At 41.0% G+C, this 25,221-nt stretch overlaps 1 protein-coding gene across 2 annotated transcripts; it reads right to left on the reverse strand.

Annotated features, from left to right (window-relative positions):
- Nucleotides 1-2,391: 2,391 nt before the first annotated feature.
- On the reverse strand, nucleotides 2,392-21,595 carry ZMPSTE24 (zinc metallopeptidase STE24). Of its 2 annotated transcripts, none has more exons than XM_085302992.1 (10): nucleotides 21,445-21,595; nucleotides 19,847-19,993; nucleotides 17,517-17,603; nucleotides 14,563-14,679; nucleotides 11,406-11,558; nucleotides 10,828-10,969; nucleotides 8,184-8,344; nucleotides 6,991-7,095; nucleotides 4,533-4,676; nucleotides 2,392-4,198 (listed from the first exon to the last, which is right to left on the reverse strand). In XM_085302992.1, the coding sequence occupies exons 1-10, from the start codon at nucleotides 21,559-21,561 to the stop codon at nucleotides 3,974-3,976; spliced, it is 1,398 nt and encodes a 465-aa protein (XP_085159118.1). In that variant the 5' UTR covers nucleotides 21,562-21,595; the 3' UTR covers nucleotides 2,392-3,973. The 2 variants fall into 2 exon arrangements, with proteins under 2 accessions (XP_085159118.1, XP_085159119.1); XM_085302993.1 differs by lacking the exon at nucleotides 21,445-21,595 and adding an exon at nucleotides 20,656-20,888.
- Nucleotides 21,596-25,221: the final 3,626 nt, after the last annotated feature.

Raw genomic sequence — 25,221 nt, forward strand, 5'->3', positions numbered from 1 at the left:
AGGTGGTCTTGTTGGCATAGGCTCCAACAGAGGTCTACTAAGCCATATCTCAGCAGCCTCTTCTGCAGTTGGTGGGATCAAGAAGTCTAGTCTCGAGTTTGGAGAGGGGTGGCAAGTAGGCTCCTTTCTGCCAGTGCTCCATACCATCTGAGGGACACGGTTTGATAGTCTAATATGACTACCTACCGTTCTGCTAGCCACCTTTCGGACCTCCCAGTTGGAATAGAGCAGTAGCTAGTAGGCCTGAAAGGTCACAGGGGTGGCCGATAACTTCTGCAATGCCTTTCCCTTTGGGAGAAGGCAGTGACAGTCCATCAGCTTAGCACTGTCCATGCTCTCATACTGCTTCAACACGCTGTTCCCTGAGAGCTCTCAGACCATTGGTCTTCAGTCAAGAGCAACTCAGAATCACAAAGCTGTTCACGATGATAGCTCTACCAAGGATCTTATCACAGTCCTTCTCACACCATCTATGCGTTGGTCGTTAGTATGCCAAAAGTGTCAGAGGGAGCTCTTCTTGGAGATGCACAGTAAAAGAACAGGAAGCAACAGGCCCAAATTGCAGCAAGGGAAATTACAGCTAAGTGTAAGGAAGGAGATCTTACTGGATCCAGTAAGATCTGGAACAAGCCATCCAAAGAGGTTCTGGAATCTCTGACTTTGAAGATTCCAGATTCCTTTAGCAAGCTGAAATAACGAGAGTTCATTTTCATACCATCCCGCGAATTTATCTTTGCATGCACCTCCTCCACACTGGTTCCCAGGCCTACAGATCCAATCTAGATACAAAGTGGCAGGACCTGCTGGCAGCCCAGTGAGAAGCCCTGTGTAGAAACCAACAGCAGTAAACATAAGCATGGCCACAGAATGGACCATGGAGCCCCCTTAAATATGCCAAGACTGTGGTGAAAAGGAGACATTTGTGCATATTTTCAAAAAGCATGCCAAGTTTAGTCCCTCTTCTGTCTCTTCCTGACATTTAGGCTGGACTTTATCTTTTTTACATCCTTTCTCTCAGGCTTCCACCTACAACATGAGCAAAAGTTTATGAGACAGGGAAAGGGTAACTGGAGCCATCAGCCTTTGTGCAAGACACTGCTGGATCAGTGCCAACAAGCACTGTTGGATGGGCTTCCAACAATGTATCTGTGATTCTGCTGTAGGGATCCCACATACATGGGGTAATTATTTCTTGGCTAGCATATTTATAAGCTTTTAAACCTTCATTATTGAGGACTATAGAGGCCAGCTACTAGCTAATCCCCCTCAACAATCCAGAAATATATAGCCCAGAATCTATAGTCAAGATGCTTTTGGCAGTCCAGATGAAAGGAAGAAACAATGCCTGTAGCATAGTTGAAGGAGCTTGTCCTGAACATTAGAGGTTCTGGCAAGCATCAATGTTTATTCTCAAGCCTCAGCAGCTGAGAGACAAGGTAGAGCACGTGGATAGCTAAACTATGAATCKCTCTTTTCTCTAAATTTCCTCAAACCTGTCTCTTTCTCACAAATTGAAGCATAAGGGCAACAGTCCATTGGCTTTGTCCCCAAACTAACAGCAGTTGCCTAAACTGTACTGTGGCTCTCTGATCTAACTTAAAGATCACACTAAACAAAACCTGCTCTTTCTCATTTTCCTGTCTCAGAATTAGTCATTAATCCAAAGGGACATGGTTGCATAGCTAATGTTTTATTCTGGTAGTCAAACCTCATCATCAAGCTGTTTGGACTGGCTGATGGTAGACAAGATGGGAGGATTTAGATACCTGGGAAGGCAGCAGCTGTATGGAAACAGGCTTAGCTGTGATTTAGACCGTTGTAAGGAATGTGTGAAGCAAAGAGCTAGAAGCTGTAGGAGGTCTGCAACATGAAGCTGATGCATTCCAGAAGTCCACACAGTAGTAAGTGGAGAAGGGAAGGCAAAAAGTCAGAGGATGAACTAATGAACAGGATGCCAGTGATGAGTAGTTACTGGAGCAGACCGGAACTAACTCTAAGACATGGTTGCTTCAGAGGAGTCAGATGACAAATTCAAAGGGAAGAACTGAGGAGACAAACTCCTCAAAGATAAACTACAGAGAGAAGGGTGCAACAGCCACTTACCTTATCTTCACCCTGTAGCCCAAATATTTCCAGTCTAAAGTGCTTCCTTAGTAAGTGGCATTTCCTCCATTATCTGATTTTCCTCTCCTTTTGTTTCTGTGTTGCCAACTTTCAGAAGTAACCACAAAATTCCATTTTAAGTTAAGTTTTAATTAATGGACGAGATGAATGCTTTTCTCAGAGCACTTTCAAAATGCTTTCCATAGGCTCAGACCAACCAACACCTCAGCAACTTAAAGGCTCAACACATTTATTTAGTCTTCTGAATTGATGGGTCCAAGTAAATCCTTTTATTTTTAAGGGCCATTTATTAAATGCAATTAAGACAACAAGACTTATAGACTTCTCGTATTTGTAAATTTGTCTCCTAAATCTATGGCTGTAGTTTAGCTTCACATTTGTTAGCATATAAACACAACTGGAATACGGCATAAAAAGGGTTTCCAGCAACATCTTACATTTTGTTGCACCTGAGACATCTCCATGTCCATCACCTTGTAAGGCATTTTCCCTATTTCTAGTGGTCAGAAAAGCAAATTTTACCTAACAAAGTCTCTGAGAATATTTGACATCTGAAAGCAGCAGAATTTGCTTTGATTCCGTTATCTCTGCATAGAGCTGAGTAGAACTTTTTAAATTTATCTGATTTTTATGAGGCATTTGCATTCAGTCTGGTCCAAAACGTATATGTATGCCGCATATGAACGTTTAACTTCTATCTTTATGTCAACAAAAGTAAATTTATCTTTTATTAAAGAGTCTGAGAAAACAGACACAGAAGTTGTTCCCCAATTACCACTTTGTCTTTCCTTAACCTATATCAGATAGGAACAAACTATCTCACAGTGTTTAAATCAGAATGATGATGAGGAATACCTTCTAAGTATTCCAACACTATTTCATGTAGCTCCAAATTACCTAAAGAGCCCACCGCAGAGTGCTTCCACACCTCTCTCTGCTCTCAGAATGAATGGTACGCTTTGATGCAGTCTGAGCCACTGCTTATTTTCATATATGCAAGCAATTTTTGCAGAAGACAAAAACAGAGGAACTGAGGTGTGGAAAAATTGTTAACCATTCTGCTTATAGGCAAAAGGGAGAAGAACAGAGAATTAGCAACTTTCTCTAATATGTGGGCCCTGTTTTGGTTCTCCATAACCTCCTTTCACTCCTCCAGAGGCACAGTGGAGAAGAGGAAGAGCATGATCCCATTGTAATGTTGCTGAATACATACTAATGCTCATTTTCAAGGGAATCACGATACATTTCTTCAGACGAAATTCAACCTTATTCCCACATTTCAGAGAAAGTAGTTTTATTAAATAGCATTTTCAATTATGACAGACATGAATCTGAATCCAGGAGAAAGGCCAGTACTTGCATTCATTTTTTTTTTTAAACACGGTGATTGGCTAGTACAAGTATTATCACACAATAAGCCAAGTCGTTCAAACCCTTTTCACTATGAATGAGGTTTGAGACTGCGAAAGAAAGATTCAGCTAACTTGCAGAATGTTGAGACTGGGAAGATAATCAAAAGCAATGCTCAAGGCATATGCAAACTGAAGAAATATGTACTTTGGAGTTTACTTTTTTTCTTCCCTCAAAGTCTATACTACAATATGAAGATAAAAGCCAAATGAAAAAAGTCTTTATACAGTACTTTCTCTAAATTAAGTCCCACAGTTTTGTTTTTGTTAAAAGAAAATAATATTTAACTTAATACCTATTTCAGGATTCTCAGACCATGGTGTGGTACTGTTAACACTGCACTTAATTGGAATTATCCTTTTAAAAAGCAATCTTAAAAGCAGCTCTGAACTTTGCTTCTGAGATGGAAGCACTGTCTCTGAACCATCAATGATTTCTGTCACTCTTGCTTTGCATCTTTCAAGGCCTGAAGTCTTTCTAAAAGGGGTGGATGAGAGTAATGCCACATTGAAAAGATCCAGTCAGAAACAGGGAATCCTAAGTTATCTTTGTTTAGTTTGATCAAAGCAGAATACAGGTCTTTAGCCTTCCCAAGTTCCTTGGCAAATGCATCTGCTTGAAACTCAAATCGTCGGCTTAATACAGTCAAGCAAAATGAGAGAACCTGTGGAGAAAAATTTATTTAATTATTTAAAAAATCAGACACCTGTAAGTTCCTTATAGCATCAGTAAATAACATTATATCTTCCCCCCATCCCACACATCCTTGTGGCTTTAGAATGATCTCAGTAAGATTTATCCAATTTAACTGAAACTGAGAGTCTTACCTGAGGTAGAACACTAACCTTAATTATTACATTGAGATATACCAGACACAGCCCCTAGAAACTTCAAACTCTTCTTCAAAGTAATAATATAGCCAAATAAAATCATTATTTAAATAGGATTATACTTCAAAACCTAAAGCTGAAAGACCAATTCCACAAATTACAGATTACCTCATTGTAAGGAGAAAAAATAAACTGGAAAATAATCATCAAGCCTATCAGGGTAGGCTGGGTCTCATAGAAACCAAATGCAGCGAAGAGTTCTTTCCGACCAATTAGCACAGCAAACAAGAAGAAGCAGAGGAAGGAATTCATCTAGAGAAAGGAAACAACATTCTTGGTTAAGATGGGCTTTTCATATAAATCTAAATTAAGGCCTAAGTGTTCACACTACAGACTTGCACAGAAACTCCTCTGAAAAAGAGAGAGATTACTTCAGAATTAATACACAAAGAGGAACAAACAGCCACCTTTAACCTCCTTTCTGTACATGCATGCAATAAAGCAACTATTTTCATTTTCTATCAGTGAGCTAAAAAAAAAAAAAGAAATTTAAGTAGCAAAGGGAGATGAAAAGGCAGCAAGACAAGATAAGTGAGCAGCGCATCATCACAGGAATAGAGGGGAGAATCCATTTCCCTGGAAGTATAACACATTCTAAAAAATTTAAAAGCAAACCAAACTTGTCAGAAGTCTTTATTTGAAGCATTATGTACTGTTTGCTGTGCCGTACTTCTATTTCTGGAAACAATCTACTCTTCTATCTAAGCCATGCATCAGTTGTACAAGTGCTTCACTTGGCTGGCTTTTCAGAGGCAATAGGCAGGATCACATCTTATCATTTTTTCTGAAGAAGATGAAAGTGCCTTCTCAATCTATTCAGATGGTTGGCTGGTCTTTTCAGAGTAATGTGGAAGGTAAAATGTATGGTTGAAACATACAGACAGAAAAAAAAGAAAGAGGGAGAGCTGTGACAGAAAAGAGTCAACAGAAAATGTAGAAAACATTTGTGGATATTTTTGGAAGTGAGGATAAAAATCTACCTATTACAGTGAGCTATCAGTAACTAGAAGATGGATCCAAAGACAAAGGTTACAGGAGTTAACAGTGTCAAAAATATCAAGGTAGTTGTTTTTTAACAAGGATGAATCAACACAGATGTCAGAAGTTGGAAAATAATGGTATTAGTCAAGGCAGGAGGTAAGAAGGACCTCACTGAAGTGTTTAATTGTGTGGATAAGAAGAAGCTAGTGTGGGAAGAGAAGAATAGGAAGGAGCTTAAGGTGGAGCTTGACAATGATGTTGCAGCCTGAAAAACTTGTGAATAGCTTTAGAGAAAAAAAAGAAAGAAAAAAGAAACCCAAAAGAAACATAGTAGCATTCTGTCACATTGAACAAGATGAATCTACACCAAAGCATASGACAGACTGATGATAGAAAATTAACAGAAAATAGCAATAGCAACACATTGCTGAGCCTTGCAAACCAAAGCACTTGAAGCCAGGATGTAGAAGAGGTTGAGGAGCAATTCCTTTGTATTGTGCTATGCCCAGAGGCATATGCATGAGTAAACAGACCATTAGGCTTTTCTACTTCAAATGCAAGGTTAACAGATTGACTGCTTCAATTTTCACCTCTATTTTGGGTTTGCATCAAAAAGGATGCAATAGGGCTATTTACCAGTAAAGGGTGCACAGTTATGAAACTGAAATGGTTTTTTTTTTAAAAAAAAGTGCCCTCCTGAGTCAATCATATTCTCTCATAATCTTCTGCTCTCCAAACTGAAGTGCCAGATCTTTTTTGGTCTCTCTCTTTGTAAAATAGTTGCTCCATCCCCTTAATAATTTTAGCTTCCCTTCTAACTAATTCCTAACCTTCTCCAACTCCATCATGTCTTTCCTGAGATGTAAAAACCAAAACCGGATTCAGTATTTGCTGTACACGCGGAGTACACATCTGAGTGTACACATGCTCTGCTGCAGTGCACTGGAGTGTTCTTCCTTTGTAGTATTTGCACAGTAGATAAATGGCGGTGGATTTGCTCCCCTTGCTGTATCCCAATATACAACTGCACAAGAAAGACTCCAGGAAAGGTGCATTCAAACATACAAGCACTACACTTCTTGTGTATAAAAGATGTAGCAGAAGAGCTAATAGGAAAATGTGAAGTTAGTGTATGATTAATAATCCCCAAATATATGCAAAAAAGGAGAAATGCTTTGTACTAAGAGTGAAGCAAGCTTTGGGTTGTTATTCTTACTAAGAAGTATGAGCACTCTTAATACTAACAGCTAGGAACAGTGGGATGAGCTGTAGCATGCAAGGGTGTTTGGTGCAAGACAAAAGAATCATAAATACTAGTTTTGTGCAAACATCATTTCCACTCCAGAGAACAGAGAGAAGAACTCAGTGTGGAACACCAGTGGAATATTGGCAAAGGAATTACAGGTCTGCTGCTGGAAACCAGTAACAGAGAAGGACAGCGGACTAACGAGTACTCACAGAAGGGGCATTTGCTTTGTACAGCACAACCAACATGAGATACACTTGCAAATCTGGAAGTAGGCATTTTCAAAAGGACAGTAATTACAGAATGCTCTAGGAAAACCACTAGTTTATCATAACTTACCTGGCTGATGATAATATTTTTGATAGTGTGACCTAGCTTCCAATGACCCAATTCATGGCCAAGTACAGCCAGAACTTCTTCATTTTTACATCCTTGTTTCTTATTCTGAGGGAATAACAAAATCAAATTGGTATCAGATATGACTGAACACAACTGATACAATTTCTTACTTGTTAATTTGTTCTCCTTATGTCACTTAAGTCATTAAATGCCCCAAGATCAGGAAATGGCTCTTCCCTTGTACCGGCAGCATAAAGATAAACATATAATTTCATATTGAGCCTTTTGAATGCGTTTGTCCATTACGAAATGAGAGAGACTCAAAAAGTTGCTTACAAAAAACAAAGTTTTAAGTTCAATAATTTTCTACCATGAGACGGTGATCCTTCATTTCTATCTATGCAGACAAGCCTGTGCAGACCTGGAACAATGCTGGAAGATCTGCCTTTCAAACTCTCTCCTACCATCTATTAATCTCATCATTTTCTTTCTTTACTCAAGGAAAGGCTGACATTCAGAGCCAAAGACTTGCCCTGCAACAAAGGGATGATGGACTTCTGTATCTTCAAAGGTACAAAAGCCCTTAGCAAGTGAGAAGGAAGTATGCGGGCCTGTATATTGAGAAGCTAGCTGAAAAACCTGCTGGAATTCAAGAAATTCTTCTCATTATTGCTACAGAGAATGCTTTCTAGATTTTTCAGTGTGGGTGAACTCAAAATCCCCTCCTCCCATCACTCAGTTCTGCAGTATGCCACACCACAAACCATGGATGAAGAGAATTCTACCACCAACATGCTCACAAGGAACAGAAGCCAGAGTGAACAACAATCTATATACTGGCCTAACCATGGGCCGCATGAAGCAATTTATTCTTCTCATAATTACTCCTTTAGGCTCTTTGGAAAGTGTTCCACCAATTTTATCCATCCTTATTTGTTACATGGAAGAAATCAATGTTTTATGAAAGCCCCGCTGGATTTCTAAAGTCTCCTTAGTATTATTTGCATCAATTCACTCACAGCCCCAGAAATTCCATCTATTACCCATTCAGAGATTCCTTGGCAATAAAATCATTAGGTTTTGTTTTTTAGCATTTCATTCAGAACCTTTACAATAGACACCAAAAACACAAGAAAGAAATCTCACTAAGAAGTTAATGTAAATAACTCAATGAAGAACAAGTATGAACTCACTTTGGTTTTAGACTTTGTCTCTTCATTCTCACTGTTGGCTCCTTCTGCTGGCTCTTTGTTCAATGCAGAATAATCTTCCAGGAGGGTATCAAACAGCACTATCCGCTTATTCTTGAAGAATCCATAGAAATAAGCATTGCTATGAGAAGAACGCTTAGAACCTGATTGGGGAAGATTTACACCAGAGACTATGGTCAGAATAATCCTGTGCATTGGTGCCTATTTTTGCAGTCTTACTTGGAACAGATACTTCCAAAGGAATTTTCAAAGACCCCATATAAATGGTAGATCAACTCCCTGCAAATAATCTTGYGGGCTGAAGCATATTTCAAAATGACTTAAGTAAAGATCATCTCATTTACTACCTCCTACTGATTACTACTGATTTTTCATTTGCAACACACAATCCCAGGTGTTCAGTCCAATTCACTAAAAGCACAAGAACAGTCAAGGAATGATGTACTATCCAAAAGAAAAGCACTACTGCAATTTCAGGCTCAGAGAAGAAAGAGTAATCTGTAAAGCAATTTGCTGTCCTCCTTGTAAAGAAATTGATGGGTTCATTTTGTAGTTGTTTGAATGTGCCAAAGATGATTTTAATTTCTGAAGATGTTATAATCAGACATAGAAGAGGAGAGAGAAGAGGAGGAGATGATCTCAGGCAGACTCTTAAAAATGTTACATTACAGTTCTTAACACATAAAGAGAGCTAGGGTAAATAAGCAAATTTTAACAGCTACTTTCATCTAGACAGTTTTACTGACCATCTGAAACTGTCCATGTTGCAACACCAGGACAGAGAGACTATGGGAGAAGAGACGGAAGCTAGCTCTGTTTTTGGCAGAATATAAAATACTCCAAGTTGAAGGCAAACTTTCACTGTAAACATATGAGTTGCATCAACTTCTTCGGGCAGCGTGCAGTGAGCATTTTCTGCTCTATTTTATGGTCATGGTTAACTTCGGCACCAAACTAAGACAGACTGATGGAGGAAGAGACTGGTCAGAGTAGGAAGACTCAGCTTCCAGTCACTTCTCAGTGAGGAAAACTGATCATCAGCCACAGCTGAATGTGACTTCACAGCATAGTGAAGTCCCCTTTCACCTATCATAAAAAGCTTCATTCGTACTAATGTCCCTATTCACCTACCTATCATAAAAAGTTTTATCCTCCAATAAAGTATTACTTGCAGAGAAGGAATCTTTGTAACCTACCTTTTCATGGAATGAACCCTGAGATTAAAGGGCTTTTTTGCACATGTTATCAGTTCTGGAGTGGCAAGAGTCAAGAAAGAATGCAGAAAAACACCGGCAAAGAGATGCTCCCACATCAGAATCCCATGCCAGCAGGGAATGGTGCTAGCTCAACACTCTTAAGAGATGCCAGGACAGAAAATGAGGGGTTTGGAAGCCTCTCTTCACTGCAAATCACTGACACTTAATACAGCAATGCTGAACAAGTTAATGCAACGGTATGCTACAGAGGTGCCAGAGCACAAGCAATGGGTTTACAGTACTTCCTTTTAACCTTCATGACAGAAATCCACACTAGGAGACAGCCCACAATGTTTATGTAAAAAACTCAATTATTTGAGAAGTCTCTATAACAACTCTCAAGCTTTGAAAAGTTTCAACTTTGCTAGGAAAGAGTTTGTTAGGCCCTAAGTATGTCAATACCAGTAGTTTTTGGCTGCATTGAGGCAGAGCACTGGCTAGATTTCACTAGCCCAAAGCAGTGAAAGCCACAGGTTCCACACTGAAGCCTTCATTAGCTTCTCTTAAGGGAGAATTCTATCATTTCAGCTCTTTTTTTTCCATCTTGTACTGCTTTCACCATGGCAATAAAAACATCTGCCTCCCAAGTGGCATAAACACCAAACAAACAAACAAACAAACAAAAAGAGAGAGAGAGAGAGAGAAAGAGAGAGAAAGGAAAGTCCCTGAAATCAGGTACAGAAGGGAAAGACAGGAAGAAAATGAGTAGCAGTGGAAAGTAGTAGTGTGTTCTCCAAGAACACAGAGGTAGAGAGAAAGTGAAATGACAGCTTTCCTACTCTACATTAGGTTCCATTAGATGAGTATGAATAAAAAGAGGACAAAAAAAATGCACTACTACGCAGAGAAAAACTTATGTTCTCAAGTAGAGGGGCTGGGTCCACCAAGCCACATAGTCCACAAGAAACAGTCCACCTGAACACTAAGAAGTAACAGGCATTTTTAACATTCATAATGTTCTAAAGGCTTCATTAAAGAATTTGAGGCAATTAATGCTGAACAAAGACTAGAAAAGGTAAAATTACTTTTTTGTTTAAAGTTCTAAGCTGAGTTCTAAGTTCTAAGACAGCTAAAAGTTCTAAGTGCTAAGGCAGTTGCTTCCATGTCTGACTGCTATGTATTTCTGCTCAACAGAACCAAGACAATGCTTCCAATAAAATGTTCTTAAGGCTCTTTGTTCAACTTCACTATTCTAACTCTAAGGCAAAACAAACAAACAAACAAACAAACAAACACCACCTAGAAAGTGGCATTTACCTTGACAAGTATTACAACAGCTGGAGAACGTAAACAACAACTGTTCTGCAGCATCCATAGTTAAAGCTAAAAATCCAAGGACACAAAAAATCTTTTTATTCAAAAAATCTCACCTTCAACAACATACACCTTAGTCAATGGGAAGTCAATGTTCTTTGCCATTGTTTCAATTTCTTGCTTGAGCTCTCCCTCAGGAAGAGGAATGAATTTATCAAACAAAGGGGCAATGTAGTCTGCATAGATTGTAACAAGCACCTGCAAACACATATAGATATTGAAAACAACATAAAAATGTGTGTTTAGTATTGAAGTGGAACGTGGGCAAATACAAAAATAGAGCAGGAAGCCTTTCTAAATTTATGAAAAAAGAAAACCTATCACCATATACCATTTTATTTCCAGTGTCTATTATAAAGCTTTTTTAATGCTTTTTAAAAAATTGACAAAGACAGGTCAGTATTATATAGATGAAAGATAAAATATCATATTAATTTGCAAAATTATTATGAGTTGTTATTCCTGAACAAGTACATTGAAAATAAGACACTGTTAAAGGCTGAAGACCCTGAAATTCCAACGAGGTTTAGATTATTTCACTGATTTTCTTATGTAATTTTTTTAAAGCTCAGCACACAGCACCCTGCAAGTAGGCTACCATTTGGAAGCAACACAAATGTATTCTCTTACTCACCAAAGAAACAACTAACGTGAAGAGCCAGGCATAGATGAAGAAGTAGTCTCCCCCTATTTTAATAATATAAAGTAGGAGAGATGTCACCGGCAACAGAATACACTGAGTCACGATAAACTTCTTGATGGCATCCTTAAAAAAGAATCCCAGTGTCTGTAAGGAAAGGATATTAGTGATAATGTATTACAGTGGTTAATGAACTGATCTCTTCAACAGATATACAGAAACAAAATAAGAGAAATCAAAACCGACAAAGTGGCAATGCTGATGTGCGCTACAGAAAAGCAGAGTTGGTTACAAAAGAAGGTAGAACCTTTTCACTTCCTGATACCTGTTGTTCTTGACATCCCCTGGGATTCCAAGCCCATATAAATGCACTCTTTGACCCAAACCCTTATATTGTGTTTGACATATATCCTTCACTCCAGAAGGAATGAACAGACAGCTCGATCAAGCCCTTGATATCACACAGGAGCTTCAGTGCCAAGTCTTCCTTTTTTCTTTTGATAAGGCACAGTGCCCACATTGACAACAGTCAAGCACCCAGGTTCTGAGGGAGCTCACCAGAGAAAATATTCAGAGGATATCCCCAGAATCTTCCTTAGCCTCAGTACAGCATGACCTCTGCAGGCTCTCAATGCAGTTTTAAAGAAGCCTGAGCAGCTAGTTCAGTATCTGACTCTCTGGTTCTTCTGCATAGAGGTAGGGCCTGACCAGAGCTTTGAGCTCACACTGTAGCTTAAAGGGTTCACAGATACTCAAGTCAAGTTCTCCTCAGCCACAAAGCAAACATTAAATGATAACATAATCTGAGTCTTACTGGAGTCTAAATAGGACATGGAGACTATGCAGATGGACATATTAAAAGATAAAGTAAAAACATAGTATGCTTCTGCATATGCATATGTATACAGCGCTAGGAAGTGCTGATGGAGTTCAAAACAGGGAATACTGAGATTCATTCCAGCACTGAGGCAGACAGTGGCACCAGCTGATCTGCCAATCTGGTCCATCTCTAGTGCTTTAAGAATCCTGACAGCATGCTTTGGACTTTCGTGTCCTTGACATGAACTGCTTGTTGATTTGGCACGAAGATGAAATTAAGTCCTCACTGAGGACAGACAACCAAGGTGCACATCTGAGGCTAGTACACAGAACTGACACACAGGGAAATAATCAAAGATAGCTTTTGACATGTGTTTAAGGTTTCTGAATGTCCAAAGGATGGCCAGGTTAGACTGGGCCATGAACATATTATGGAAATTAGGACTCCGACAGCTCTTACAATAAGAATTACAGAAGATAGTGATAGGTAAAGAACAAACAAAATACCTGAAGTAGGTATTCTAATTAGATATTGACCGCTGCCAGAAGAAAAGAATACTTAACTCATGCTCTGGAAACATTCCTTTTCTTCCCTGACAGGAGCAAGAGGTTAGCCTGCTATTTCATGCACTGCTAAGACTGCAGAAGGGAAGGAAATCAAAGCACTGTGACTCAGAATCACCTAGCATACAAATAGCCATGTGCATCATCACTTAAAATAAGAAGAGTATTTGCTAGCTACTATGAGAAAGAGAGAAAGCAATGACCATTAGACAAATGCATGTTTTCAGAAGCCACTATTTTTTTTTTAAGACCAGACGGCTAAACAAAGTATAAACAAAGTTCTGAATTGGTCACAAGCTCAAGGTTTACAACTAACTGGAACAATCTTCAGACCTCCTGGCCACGTTCCCAAAGCCTGGAACAGCAGTCACCATTGGTACAGTATCCAAAGATCAGAAAAATAACTCCAAAGTTTGCAATTTCAGAGAATACACAAAGATGTCATGGCAAAATCGTGTAGCAAGAACTTTCAACACTGGGCTTCCCTGTGAAGGGGATGGCAAGACGGTGAGGAGGAGTGGGGGAAGTGCCACTATATAATTGAGGTAAACCAAAAAAAAAAGAGGATGTGTCAGGATCTGTGCACTTTGGTTTCAAAGATGATTGCGAAAGGTTGGAAATTGAATCATTGCATTTTAGAGCCTTTTTCCTCACTTACTTTCTTGCTTGTTTTATAATAGGATTAAGAAACATCAAATTGTCATTTTGCCAGGAATATAATGAGTGTAGAAAGAAACTAATTTAGCTCTTTCAGAGCTAGCTCAGTTCTCTTGCCTCCATAGAAACTGGAAAATGAAACTGGCAAATGCCACAGCATCTCCACTCTTAATAATGAGTCAAACAACTTGATCTGCTGCATTCCCATTCAAATTTCATTTCACTGAAAACAAAACTTTCTAATACACTTGCAACAGAAAGTACTGTAGACAACACTAGGTGGGTCCAAAAGAAGAAAACAAGCCTAATGCTGATATGAAATGATGTAATGACATGCTCTAGACTGAGGTTCCTTTCCCAAGAGGAAAATCTGCTCCCAAGGAAAACTGATGCTGATAATAAAACAAATTAAATTAAGTAGGTGAGAGAAATTAAGAATGCCAGCCCAGATTTTACAAAATAAAGTATCTAAAGGAAGTGCAAATGAAGTGAATCAATATTCTAATTTAGTGAAGGATGACTCCAAAACGCAGATCAAGAGGTGAAACAAGATGAGAAGGAAAATAATTTCTCCGTTTTGTTTCTTCTATTCAGTGTCTAGAAGTCAAGGTGCCCCTGCCAAGCAGTAATTTTGCTGTCACTTTATGAACATTCAGGCTTCTCCGTCAGGATATACAAAGGGCAAAGAATAGCCTATCCAAAAATGAACAACTGAGGTATGAAATGCCCCCGGTTCCACCACTAGAATACACATCCTCTTCACTAAAGAAGATGCTTAAAGGCATGACTTTATTCAGAGACATTTTGATGTTCCACAGGACTTTTGCAACAAGTCTGATTTCTGAAGGAAATCAGACACCACAAGTTTGTTAAATAGAACAGAAAGCTTTCAGATGAAGCAGCAGCAGCCCAATCTGTTGGTCCTTATGAGAGAGGAAAAAAAAATGCATCAAATTCAAGGTTTAGAGTATCATTGCTCTTATTTTTTATGTAGAGCAAGTTAAAATATTCCTAAAAATAATGACCTCTGGCACAGCTATGGACGTATTAGCCTGTCTAACCTACCAAATTACAGAAGATGTTAGGTCAGTATATGTGTTATCAACAATACCTGTTGATTGAAGCCATGTTTCTCTTCTATGACAAACGTGTTATATAAACTCCATGGGAGACCGGTCACTGCACTGAAGAGTGTTGCAAGAAGCAGGAATACCAAAGACTGAATGATCTAAACACAGAAAAGAGATTTACTACTTACTGATCTGTTCTGATGTTAACATTCCTGTTGTCAAAATGCATTTTATAATCAATGGTTTAATTGAAACTAGTTAGAAGCTAAAGCTAGATAAATTCACCAAACTAACAATATATTTGTAATGATTAGATTATTGTTCACTGGAATAACCTACCTGTATTCATAAAAGCTCCATCATTTAGAGACTTTTTCTTAAAATATATTAAGTTCAGCCACAGCATACCATCTTCATAAAGGAGTTATTGCACGATGCTCAAAAATGTTGAAATCATATTAAACAGTAGAGCAAATCAAACAGTAAAAATAGTCTTTTCTTTCCTTAGCATACATTAAACATATAGAGTACATGTTCACCCGTATTCATACCTCTACAAGGTATTAAATCTTGCTCAATACTTCTTTTCTTTAGAATACAAAATAAATATCATCTAGTTTTATTTTTCTTATAGTGCAACAAGAAATCAGAGAGGTCACAACTACTTAAGTCTTTGATTACAAAAAAGACAACTCATTAATGTACCTGTGACTTTCACATAAAATAGAGGTTTAACTCTTCAAAAAACTATAGCTTTAGACCTGTCAAGCCAAATATCCACACTTTTTGCAGAATTTTCGGAGTGGAGAAAAACAAACATACAATAACAAAACAATGAGGTCTTTTTTGCTTGGGAAGCCTTTATTTGGTCAGTTCTAAACAGCAGCTCAGACAAAATTGGCATCACCAAATGCTCTCTCTACTAATTATACTGTAGCCAGGTAGATTTCATGCTTATATAGGGAAATTTTCAAGACAAGAACTGATAGGGATCTCCTTTTTATTCACTTAGGCCACAGACAGGTATGCCCTCTGTCAGGACTTGTGCAACCTAACAGTTCTAAGCCTTCCTTAACCTCAGTTGAGGACATCTGACAATATTCCTACTATGAGAACAGGGTAGGTTGACAAGCATCTCCTTTGATCAGATGTTTTTTTAGTTTCCCCATTATAAAAGCTAGACAAGAAAGGTACATTTTCTGGGTAGGCCACCTAATTTGAGTTGTAGCATTAAAATCCCCACGGCTTCAATGATTCAAGCAGGAATAAGTAGCAACACATCAAAAATGCCACAAGAGGTATGAGCCTTAGGAAAAAGTACAGTGTATGTGTTCTTATTAATAAATTCTCCTCCAGAAAGAACGATTTCACTTCAATTAAATTCTATGCTGCCTCAAAAATTAGATTCTTCTTGAAAAGAAGCTTGTTGAATAGATTGCAACTTRTAAGTGTAGCTTCTGCCTGATGCTGCTGCCACTTAGTCTTTATTATAATCAGCAACTATCTAGAGATTCACGTATCTTCTGGAAGCAGAAGTGGGTAGTAGTATATTTTATGAAGACCCTCACAACGTCCACAGGCTAAAGGGGTATTCTTCGTACATGAATTGCTATAGTCAGATAAGAACTTCAATTATTTGAAGAATTTTGTCCTGTTAGCCATACATCTATCAATATAGAGTCACTCAGATGAAGACATGCTCATTTTTTTGGGAGAAGACAAGTACCTGCAAAAAAGATATAAGGTCTTAATATAAACTTATAATTTATTAAGGTTCAGATGTTCAGAGCTGTTAAATCTTCACAGAAATAAGAATGCTTCTGGAACAGAATTCATTGTTTCCTCAATTTTCCTTCTTTCTCATCTGGAATAGAGATTTCATTTTCTTTTGAAAATGGGTGGGAAAGGAAGATTGGTATAAAACTGGATGGAAAAAAAACTCATCACATATGGTCTTTAATACCCAGCCACTGAAAGTAACTACATAGACTCCAGCTTCACAATGCCAACTCTCTCATTCTTTTTGGAAGGGGCTGCCAGCAGCAATGTTATGGCACAGTATTAGATAAGTCTCGGTGTCTGACCAAATTTGGCTACTCTTATGTTCCAACTTAACATTTTATTAAAGGCAGCAGAATTCATCTGTAATTAGCACTAAAAGGGAGAAATAAAAAAAAAAGAAAATCTAAACCTATACTTCACTAGTCTCTCAAGTTCTTAATAAAAATCCCTGATACGACAGAACAGAGCTACTAGCCTTCTGCGAAGTCAGCAGAAGCCTTTGTTGGATAACTTTAGGGTCATAGCAAAACCCTGATCAAAATCTGAAATTTGGCAGGAGGAACAAACTAATACTGAAAGAATGTTCAATCCTTTATTATGACAGATGAAGCCTCACACTAGATGGGTGTGCAGAGAGGAAAAGGCAGCACAGCCCCTCCAAAGCAGTATTATCTAGAGGGATATCTTTTTCTTACAAATTTAAAATACATACTCAAAGAATGTTTTCTTGTTTGTGAAGATTTGCACCATTGAAAAAGCAGCTGAATTCACCCGCAGCACAAAGACTATATACCAGTAGCCTCAACTTTTATATCATTTTACTATCTAGGAAGATCCCATCTAGAATTTATAAACTTTAAGAACAATCAAACAAACAAAAAGCCCATCACCTCATTAGACTTTAGCCAAATAGCTTTGAGACAAACATCTAAGGCCACATTTAATGAGTAAATAAAAATAAAATAAATACAATATATTTTTATATATAAAATATAAATAAAAAGGTCACATACTATTATCTATCTTCAGACTCACCTAATCATTATGCTCACTACAAAATACTTGTTATTTTTACTATATTGTGTCTACAGATAAAACCTACTTTCAAGTAAATGGAAGCGTAAAAATAAAAGTTGTAACAGTACAGTTCAGGAAGCAAACTCTATTAGTTTGCAAACAGTATTAGTTCCACCAATATTTAAAGGCTGCATACCTCATATTCCAGTCCAAATCCAGCACGACCAGAGATTTGACCTGACAGATTCCAGAGAAAAGGAATTCCTCCACAGAGCAGAATCATCTTAAAAACAGAACACACAGCATGAATTAGAAAAGTCTTCTCGCCCCCCACCGTCACTGCCTGCCCCCCAACCTCTAGCAGTGCACAAAGAAAAAGAGGACTATTCTACAATGGTTCATTTTTCCTTTACAAAAATAGTGATTAGATCAGAGGTGGTGTCCCCCATTCCAGGAAACATTACAAATCTCCAAACTCATTTACTGTAGACTCAGCTGCTATATTGATTCAGACACACGGCGTATTTTTCAGATGATCTCAAGACTTATTTGCCCTACATTTGTAGTATCTCATCTTTACTAGGGATATTCAAAATACAGCAACCTGACTGCATTGGAACACTCTCTCATGCATTCCCTAGTGAGACACAGACATTCAGAATAAGGCCATAATTTCATATTTAGTATCAGTGCTGCTTTAACCATTTTAAGAAAGTCTCACCTGCCATACAGGTGACATGAGACAGGGAGTAGTCTACTTAAGGTATACTGCCAATAAAGAAATGCTTGTGAAACCACAGCCAGAGAGCTTCTGAAGTGTTAACTACAGGTTAAGGTAGGGGGAAACAGTGTTTCTTAAACAGCCTGACTTTCAAATATTTTATATTTACTTTCTTAGCAAGTGATGTATCATTTATAAAGCAGTTTTCAAATAGGCAGTCTTACAGTATGGACAATACCTTTTTTAAATTATTATTGTTTTTAAAAGGTTTATTTTTATAACCTATTAAAGTGCATCTTAAGTATCATGAAGAGCTGAAAATGATAATGAAACAAGCTTGGAAAACCCAGAAAGTACCAATCGCTGAGGCACAGACAGCTATTAGCATGATATCAATGATACTAGTTAAAAAGAAACTCATGCTGAAGCAAAAAGCATACTAGCAATTTGGTCTGACACAGCCTCCTCTTCAGCTAACCTACTAGGTTAATGAATCTTACTTCTACTATAACAAGCAAGAAGTTCTGAATAACAAAACACTTGTAAAGAAGAATTTGCAAAATACATTAACCTACTTAACACCTTATAGATGTTTCCTTATGTATCACAAAAATCACAGAATAGTTGAGGTTGGAAGGGACATTAGAGACCATCTAGCCCAACCCCTCCCTGCTTAAGCAGGGTCAACTAAGCATGTTGCCGAGGACCATGTCTAGACAGCTTTTGAGTATCTCCAAGGACAAAGACCCAACAACTTCTCTGGGAAACCTGTTCCAGGGCTCAGTCACCCTCACAGTAAACAAGTTTTTTCTCACGTTCAGACAGAGCTTCCGGTGTTTCAGTTGGTGCCCATTGCATCTCATCCTGTCACAGGGCATCAACTGAAAAGAGTCTGACCCCATCATCTTTAGACCTTCCGTTCAGACACTTAAACACACTGAGAAGACTCCCTCTCAGCATTCTCTTCTCCAGGCTAAACAGGCCTAACTTTCTCAGCCTTTCCTACTATGAGATGCTCCAGGCCCTACACTATCTTTATGGCCCTTTGCTGGACTTGCTCCAGTAGTTCCACGTCTCTCTTGTCCTTGGGAGCCCATCACAGGACACAGGACACCAAATGCAACCTCATCAGGACGGAGAAGAAGGCAGGGATCACCTCCCTCAACCTGCCATCAATACTCTTCCTAATGCACCCCAGAATACCATTGGCCTTCTTGGCCACAAGGTACATCGGTGGCTCATGGTCAACTTGTCGTCCACTGGGATCCTCAAGTCCTTCTCTGAAGAGCTGCTTTCTAGCAGGTCAACCCCCAGCCCATACTGGGGCATGGGATTCCTCCCTGGGTCCAATATTCTTCATTTCCCTTTACTGAACTTCATGAGGTTACATATGTGATTGCACATACCAACTTTAACTTTGGTCAACTGCAGAAATCATATTTTCATATACCTCGCTTTCATAACATTTTAAAATAAGACTGGAGATTACAAATGTGTTCATGCAGCTCAGGAACAGAGCAGAAAAGCAACAAATACAGAAAGTAAGAGTTCCAAAACTTCCATGGGTAAGAGCATGCTATTTGAATAAAATGTTCTTTTTATAGGGCAAATACAGGCTCAGACAAAAAACACAGAATCCTAAACCTACCAAATCACAATGTTTGAGGTGATATGCCACAGTACTGGCAGTGCAGCTGCACAGGATCATTAAAAAAAAAAAAAGAAAGAAAATCAAAAACTGAGTATTTCACAGCTGAACTGTATGAAAACCATAATATGAAAGCTGGGGCAGCTCAGGTACTTACAGTGCCCTCAACCTCTGAGTACAGTCCTGACCAAAAGCTGAAAGTACTCTTGTCCAGCTGATACAGACGAGATTTTTCAAATGTTTCTGAATCCATGATCTGTCCTAATTCCTGTGGTACATGTGTTGTTGTTCTGTACACTCGTCTCTGAAAAATAAGAAAAGAAATTTTTAAAGTCTACATCCAACATTTTAAAGGAAAGAAGTAAGATTAATACAAGCAACACATAACATGGATGTATGGGCCACCACAGAACGTTACAAGATAATACACTGCAAGTAAACAAGTGTTCCTAAATTCTTGGCTTCTCTGAAGTTGCAAATATAAAACTGAAAAAAGATTATTATATTACAACCAAAAAATGAGTTCATTACTTATTAATTTCTTTCTAATATAAGAAGTTATTATGTAAAGATCACACAAATCCACACAACCAAAACTTTTTCCCCCACAGGATGTAGCTTACTGTGCCATGATGACGACTAAGCTGAGTTCTAGACTAGACACTATATCATCCCTTGCGAACCATGAACCTTCACAGGAAAAATATATCTATAATTTAGCTGCCTAAATGAGGAGTTATTTCATTTTCAGTTGGAGAACTCACCACTTGCTAATTTTGAAAGTCTAAAAGTCATTATTCCATTCACTGCCTTATCTTGTTTCAGTATCTTTCTCTCTTCTCATCATTGTCCTTTCCTCTTTTCCTAATGCTCCTACTCTCTGTCACCTCAAGATACATTCATCCTTTTACTGGAATGGAACATCCTTCTCTGTTCAGTGTTACTGATCCATTTCTACCAACCAACCAGGTGCAAAAGCAGACTTCTTTACAAGGAGCCTCCTCAAAAAGCCTTTTGAAAGCCTCCCTTGTGTTCTCAGGTGCTCATCTAGCCCCATCACTGGCCGCTGTCCACAGTAATACGGGGTTACAGCCTCGCTCAGCCAACCGAACGGCTTGCTGCCACCAAGAAGAGGCACCACTGCTTCTTCCTCCCCTGGCAGCAGGACGCCCTGGCACTTGTCAGATCTTTCTGCAAACTCACGTAACTCGCTGATGTGACAGCAAACGTCACCCTGCAAAAACAAGAGGAGAACGTCTCTTTTTCGCAGGAGCGAGTCGAGTCAGTTCACGAAGGACTGCGACATGTTCTAGGGCGGGCGCCAGCGAGGGAGCTGGCAGCGAGCAGCTGTGCCCTCATCTGCTACCGCAGATCTCACCTGCTCGCTGCCCCTGACCCCTCATCTCCCCCCCCCCCCAAGGGGCTGCGCACTGCTCAGAGCAACGAGCTCCTCGGCGAGCTCCACCCCGCACCGCGCCCGCGCGGTTCTTATAATTTATATGTACCCCCCACCCCAAGTTTTGGGGGCGGACAAGCAGGGGCTGATACAACGCGCCAAGCCCACCCGCGCCAGCGCTGCCTGCGCCCCCCTGTCCCGGCTGGGGCAGGACCGGGCGCTGCCCGCGGGGGCGCCGGCCCGCCCGACGCTGCGGCTCCCCCGGCGGCCTCCGCCCGCCGCCCCTCACTGCCCGCCACGTGAGGACCGGCCGCGGACCCGCCCCACGGCGCGCAGCCCCCCTGCCCGCGGCTGCCCACCTGCCGGTGCGCCAGGAAAGCCTCCCAGAGGTAGACGGCCCAAGAGAAGAGCAGCACGGAGCAGAATATGCGCTTCTCCACCGGCAGCTCGGCCCACAGGTCGCCGGGCAGCGCCATGACCGGMCCGGCCCGGCCGCTTCTCCCGCGCTTCCTCCTTCCGCTGCGCGCGCTGCGGCGCCGCCTGGCGGCCGGAGGAGCTGGCGAGCGGCCCGGCGAGGGCTGGGGCCGGGCCGCGATTGGCGCCGCAGCCCCTCGGGCCGGGCCGCGGCTGAGGAGAGCAGGCGCGGGGGGATCCTCGCTCCCCGCGTACAGGGCAGCGCTGGGGCCCCCTGTCCGCCCGGCTCCCCCCTCAGGGCGGCGGCCTGGGCTGCCTTGCCAGGGCACTGCCCGGGTTACGAGCCGGGCTCATGTCCTCGGAGAAGCAGCAGAGATATACGGTGGCCACCTCAAGTACCAAGCGAGCAGGACGAGACTGGCAGGAGCCTGCCACAGCGGGTGCCTTGTCCTGGTCAGAAGCCATCAGGACCATGCCGATGGCTGTGTTTTGCTGTGTGCACTTGGAAACAGGAGCAGTGTAAGAAGTGTGGCGAGGAGGTTCTTCTTGAGAGCCTTGGGAGGACCTCATAGTTCCAAAGAGCTTCCAAGTGCTGGTAGCCACAGCGGAGAGCTGTTAAGAGCTGGTAGCAGTATTGGGAGGCAGCAGCAGCAGACGAGGTGGGTGCATACCATCACGGTTCATTCTGCAAGCACTCAGGTGCAAATATGCAGGGACTGAGCTGCGGATGCAGAGCAAGCTGTGTTTTCTGTGCTCTCCAAAGCGAGACTCAAGCCTCACAGAGAAACCTGATTGCAGCCCTAGTCAAAAGAAATTCTAGGGGCTGGCAGAAGAGGGTAAGGCAAAGAACATTTGAGTATTACCAGACCATGGTTAAAACCTGCCAGCTGACGGTCAGTGATCCCTCCCGAAGAGAAAGGCCCTTTCAGCAGTTCTGCCCAGCTTTGCAACCATTCTGGCACCCTAGTTTAACTGAGAAAAAAAGAGATCTGTGGCAGAGAGGTAGCTACCCAGAGAAAGCAGCATGCTGGGGCCTGACTCCAACTGTGAAGCCATAGCTCTTGACCCAGGTGGAGGTAGCCATTGACAAGGTTTCTTGGTGGGCTGTCATGTGCATCAGGTCTCATGGGTCCTGGATCACAGAGAGAACATTGCTCGTGTACACCAACAGGATGCCCGTTGGTCCAGTTTTTGGAGTACCAACCCTGTCATCTCCCTTGGCCAGACAAGGGCAGGCAGGCTTATCACACTCCCCAGGTGAACCTAGCAGCTACATCAGTACCCAGCTGAGCTTGCCCAAGCACTCTGCAATAGTGTACAGTGTCCAGAGGAGCCCCAAAAAGTGGAGGTCAAAGCTGAACACCCAGTTTCCCCATGGAGTAGCTGTGATACCTCCCAATCAAACACCTTTGAAACAAGGCAAAGAACAGACTGACCCTACATGTTGGGTGACAAGATACAAGCTGTCCAAGATGCTCTAACCTAGGACCCTCTAGATGCATTCAGGAAGGATCACATTGCCTAGCATGGGGCCTATGACTGTGAGATAGCCTTCACAGTGATCTTGCTATCTGAACTGAGGAGCAATATTGGGTACCAGTCCTGTAGGGTGCAGAAATCCTTCTTTTTAGGTAGGACAGCTGTGCCAGGCCATGCACAAGAGGAGCAGCGCACTAGTATCCAGACAGGGTTGAGGTGTGGACTGAGGATGCTCTAGAAAGTGTAGTAAAACTCCATGTTAGCCACTAGAGTGTTGTTAGAAGGTATACAAGGGATGGCTTCTGAGCTCTGCCATAGAGAGCAGATATGAGCTATATCTGTGGTGATTGTTGGGAGCCTATTCCCACAGGTGTGCCAAGTGCTGGAATTGGTGGACTGAAGACAGAAGAGATGTGCACAAAAAGCTCTTACTTGCTCTTACTTTTTTTTTTCTTTCTTTCCCTTCAAACTCCTCCAAAACCTTCAACATAGGTTAACTAGACCACCAAGAAAAGCAAACACCAGTAGGTGGAACTGCCCTTCTGGGCCTGGTATCAGGGCACAGACATTAATCAAGTTAAAAAGCAAGTCCTTCACATAGTCCTAAAGATGTAGCAGATGATCTGGCACAGCCTTGCCACCCAAAGGACCAGAATACCCTACCTCCGTAAGGAAGAGTGCACAAGGCTCCAGAGAAAACTCACCCTACTGTTTAGCAATGCTTAGTGTGAGGTGTTTCTGAGGACTTCAGGAGTGGTGCTGCCAGTTGCACTAGCAGTGCCATGCAGTGACTTGTACTCATTGCAGATGAGGAGAGGTGTATAGAAGCTGTATGTTTTCTTCTTTGCCTAGCTTTACTCCTCCTGAAACTGTACAAATCTGGAAACAATCCACTCAGTTATTTCTGGATATTATTATGACATACAAACATCTCTCCAGTGAAATTGATAAGACACCCTATCCATTACATTGATCTCTTCAAGTTCAGATCTGATGGAATCGCAACATCTTTTTTACGCTGCTTGGTTTACCCAGCATGAAACTGAAATCCTACCCTATCTCCCAAATGCTTTTCAGCTGGGTCCAGCTGATAACACAAAAAATCTTCTGCCATTCTTTCCTGTTTGATAGTTCCTGCTGCAGCTACTCAGAAATCCTTACCTGTACCTGTTATATCTGCCATTTCTTTGTGGTATCACATAATGCAGACTTACATGCTAGAGGTGAATCACCTTTCCCAAACAGGATGATCCTCTTTTTTTTTTATTAAATGTCTCTCTTGCCTCCTAGTTCAGCAGGAAAACCAAGAAATTCAGCAGAAGACCTTCTCTAAGCAAGGAGTTTCTCAGAGACCTAAAATGCAAAAGGAAGCACACAGGAAGCCAAATCAAGGACAGGCAATAAAGGAGGCATTTAAAAACATTGCTTAGGCATGCAGGGATAAAATCAAGAAGGCCAAAGACCAGCTGGAGCTAAAACCCAATAGGGACATTAGATAAAACAATAAAGGATTCTACTAGTGTGCTAACTGCAAAAGGAAGTTTAGAGAAAATGTTGTTTTGCTGATCCATGAGGGATGATGATATGGCAAAGGCTGAAGTGCTCAAAATTTTGTTTTCTACCAGTTTTCACAAAGCCTGCTCCCTGACTTCTGCATCTGTTGGCAGTATGGGAAGGAGAGGGGCACCTGATAGTGGGAAAATATCAGATTAAGGACTATGCAGGGAAACTGAATGTGTTCAGCTCCATGGTGCCAGATAGGAGTAAGATGAGGATGCTGAAAAGCCCAGCCCCTACCATTGCGAGGCTACTGTCTATCATCCATAAAAATGGTGGAAAGCTGGGATGCCAGCTGAGTACAGAGACATTGCTTACTACCTTTGGATCTATGGGATCTGCAAGGAGAGGCCGAAGGAGCAGAGCTTGTTCTATTTGGTAAAGAGGAGGCTGAGGGACAAGCTTGTAGCTGCCTGCAGCTATTTGAAGGGTAGCTACAAGATGGTGAAGCCAAGCTTGTGATGTAAGAAGGAGCCAATGGCATGGGAGGCTCAGCTTGGGACAGGTCACTGGGGTGCGTGTGTGTAATCTCCATCCTTTGAGGTTTTCAAGACATGTCTAGACAAAGCCATAGGTGCTCTAGTGTTGACAGTAGTCCTGCTTTGGGTAGGATGTTGGACTAGATATTACTAGAGTCCCTTCCCAGCAACACTTCCGTAGCTTCTTGATTTTCTACTGTCCCTATC

The sequence above is a fragment of the Rhea americana genome, unplaced genomic scaffold, assembly GCF_003343005.1.
Source record: "Rhea americana isolate MKP2758 unplaced genomic scaffold, rheAme1 scaffold_195, whole genome shotgun sequence".
Taxonomy (NCBI): Eukaryota; Metazoa; Chordata; class Aves; order Rheiformes; family Rheidae; genus Rhea; species Rhea americana.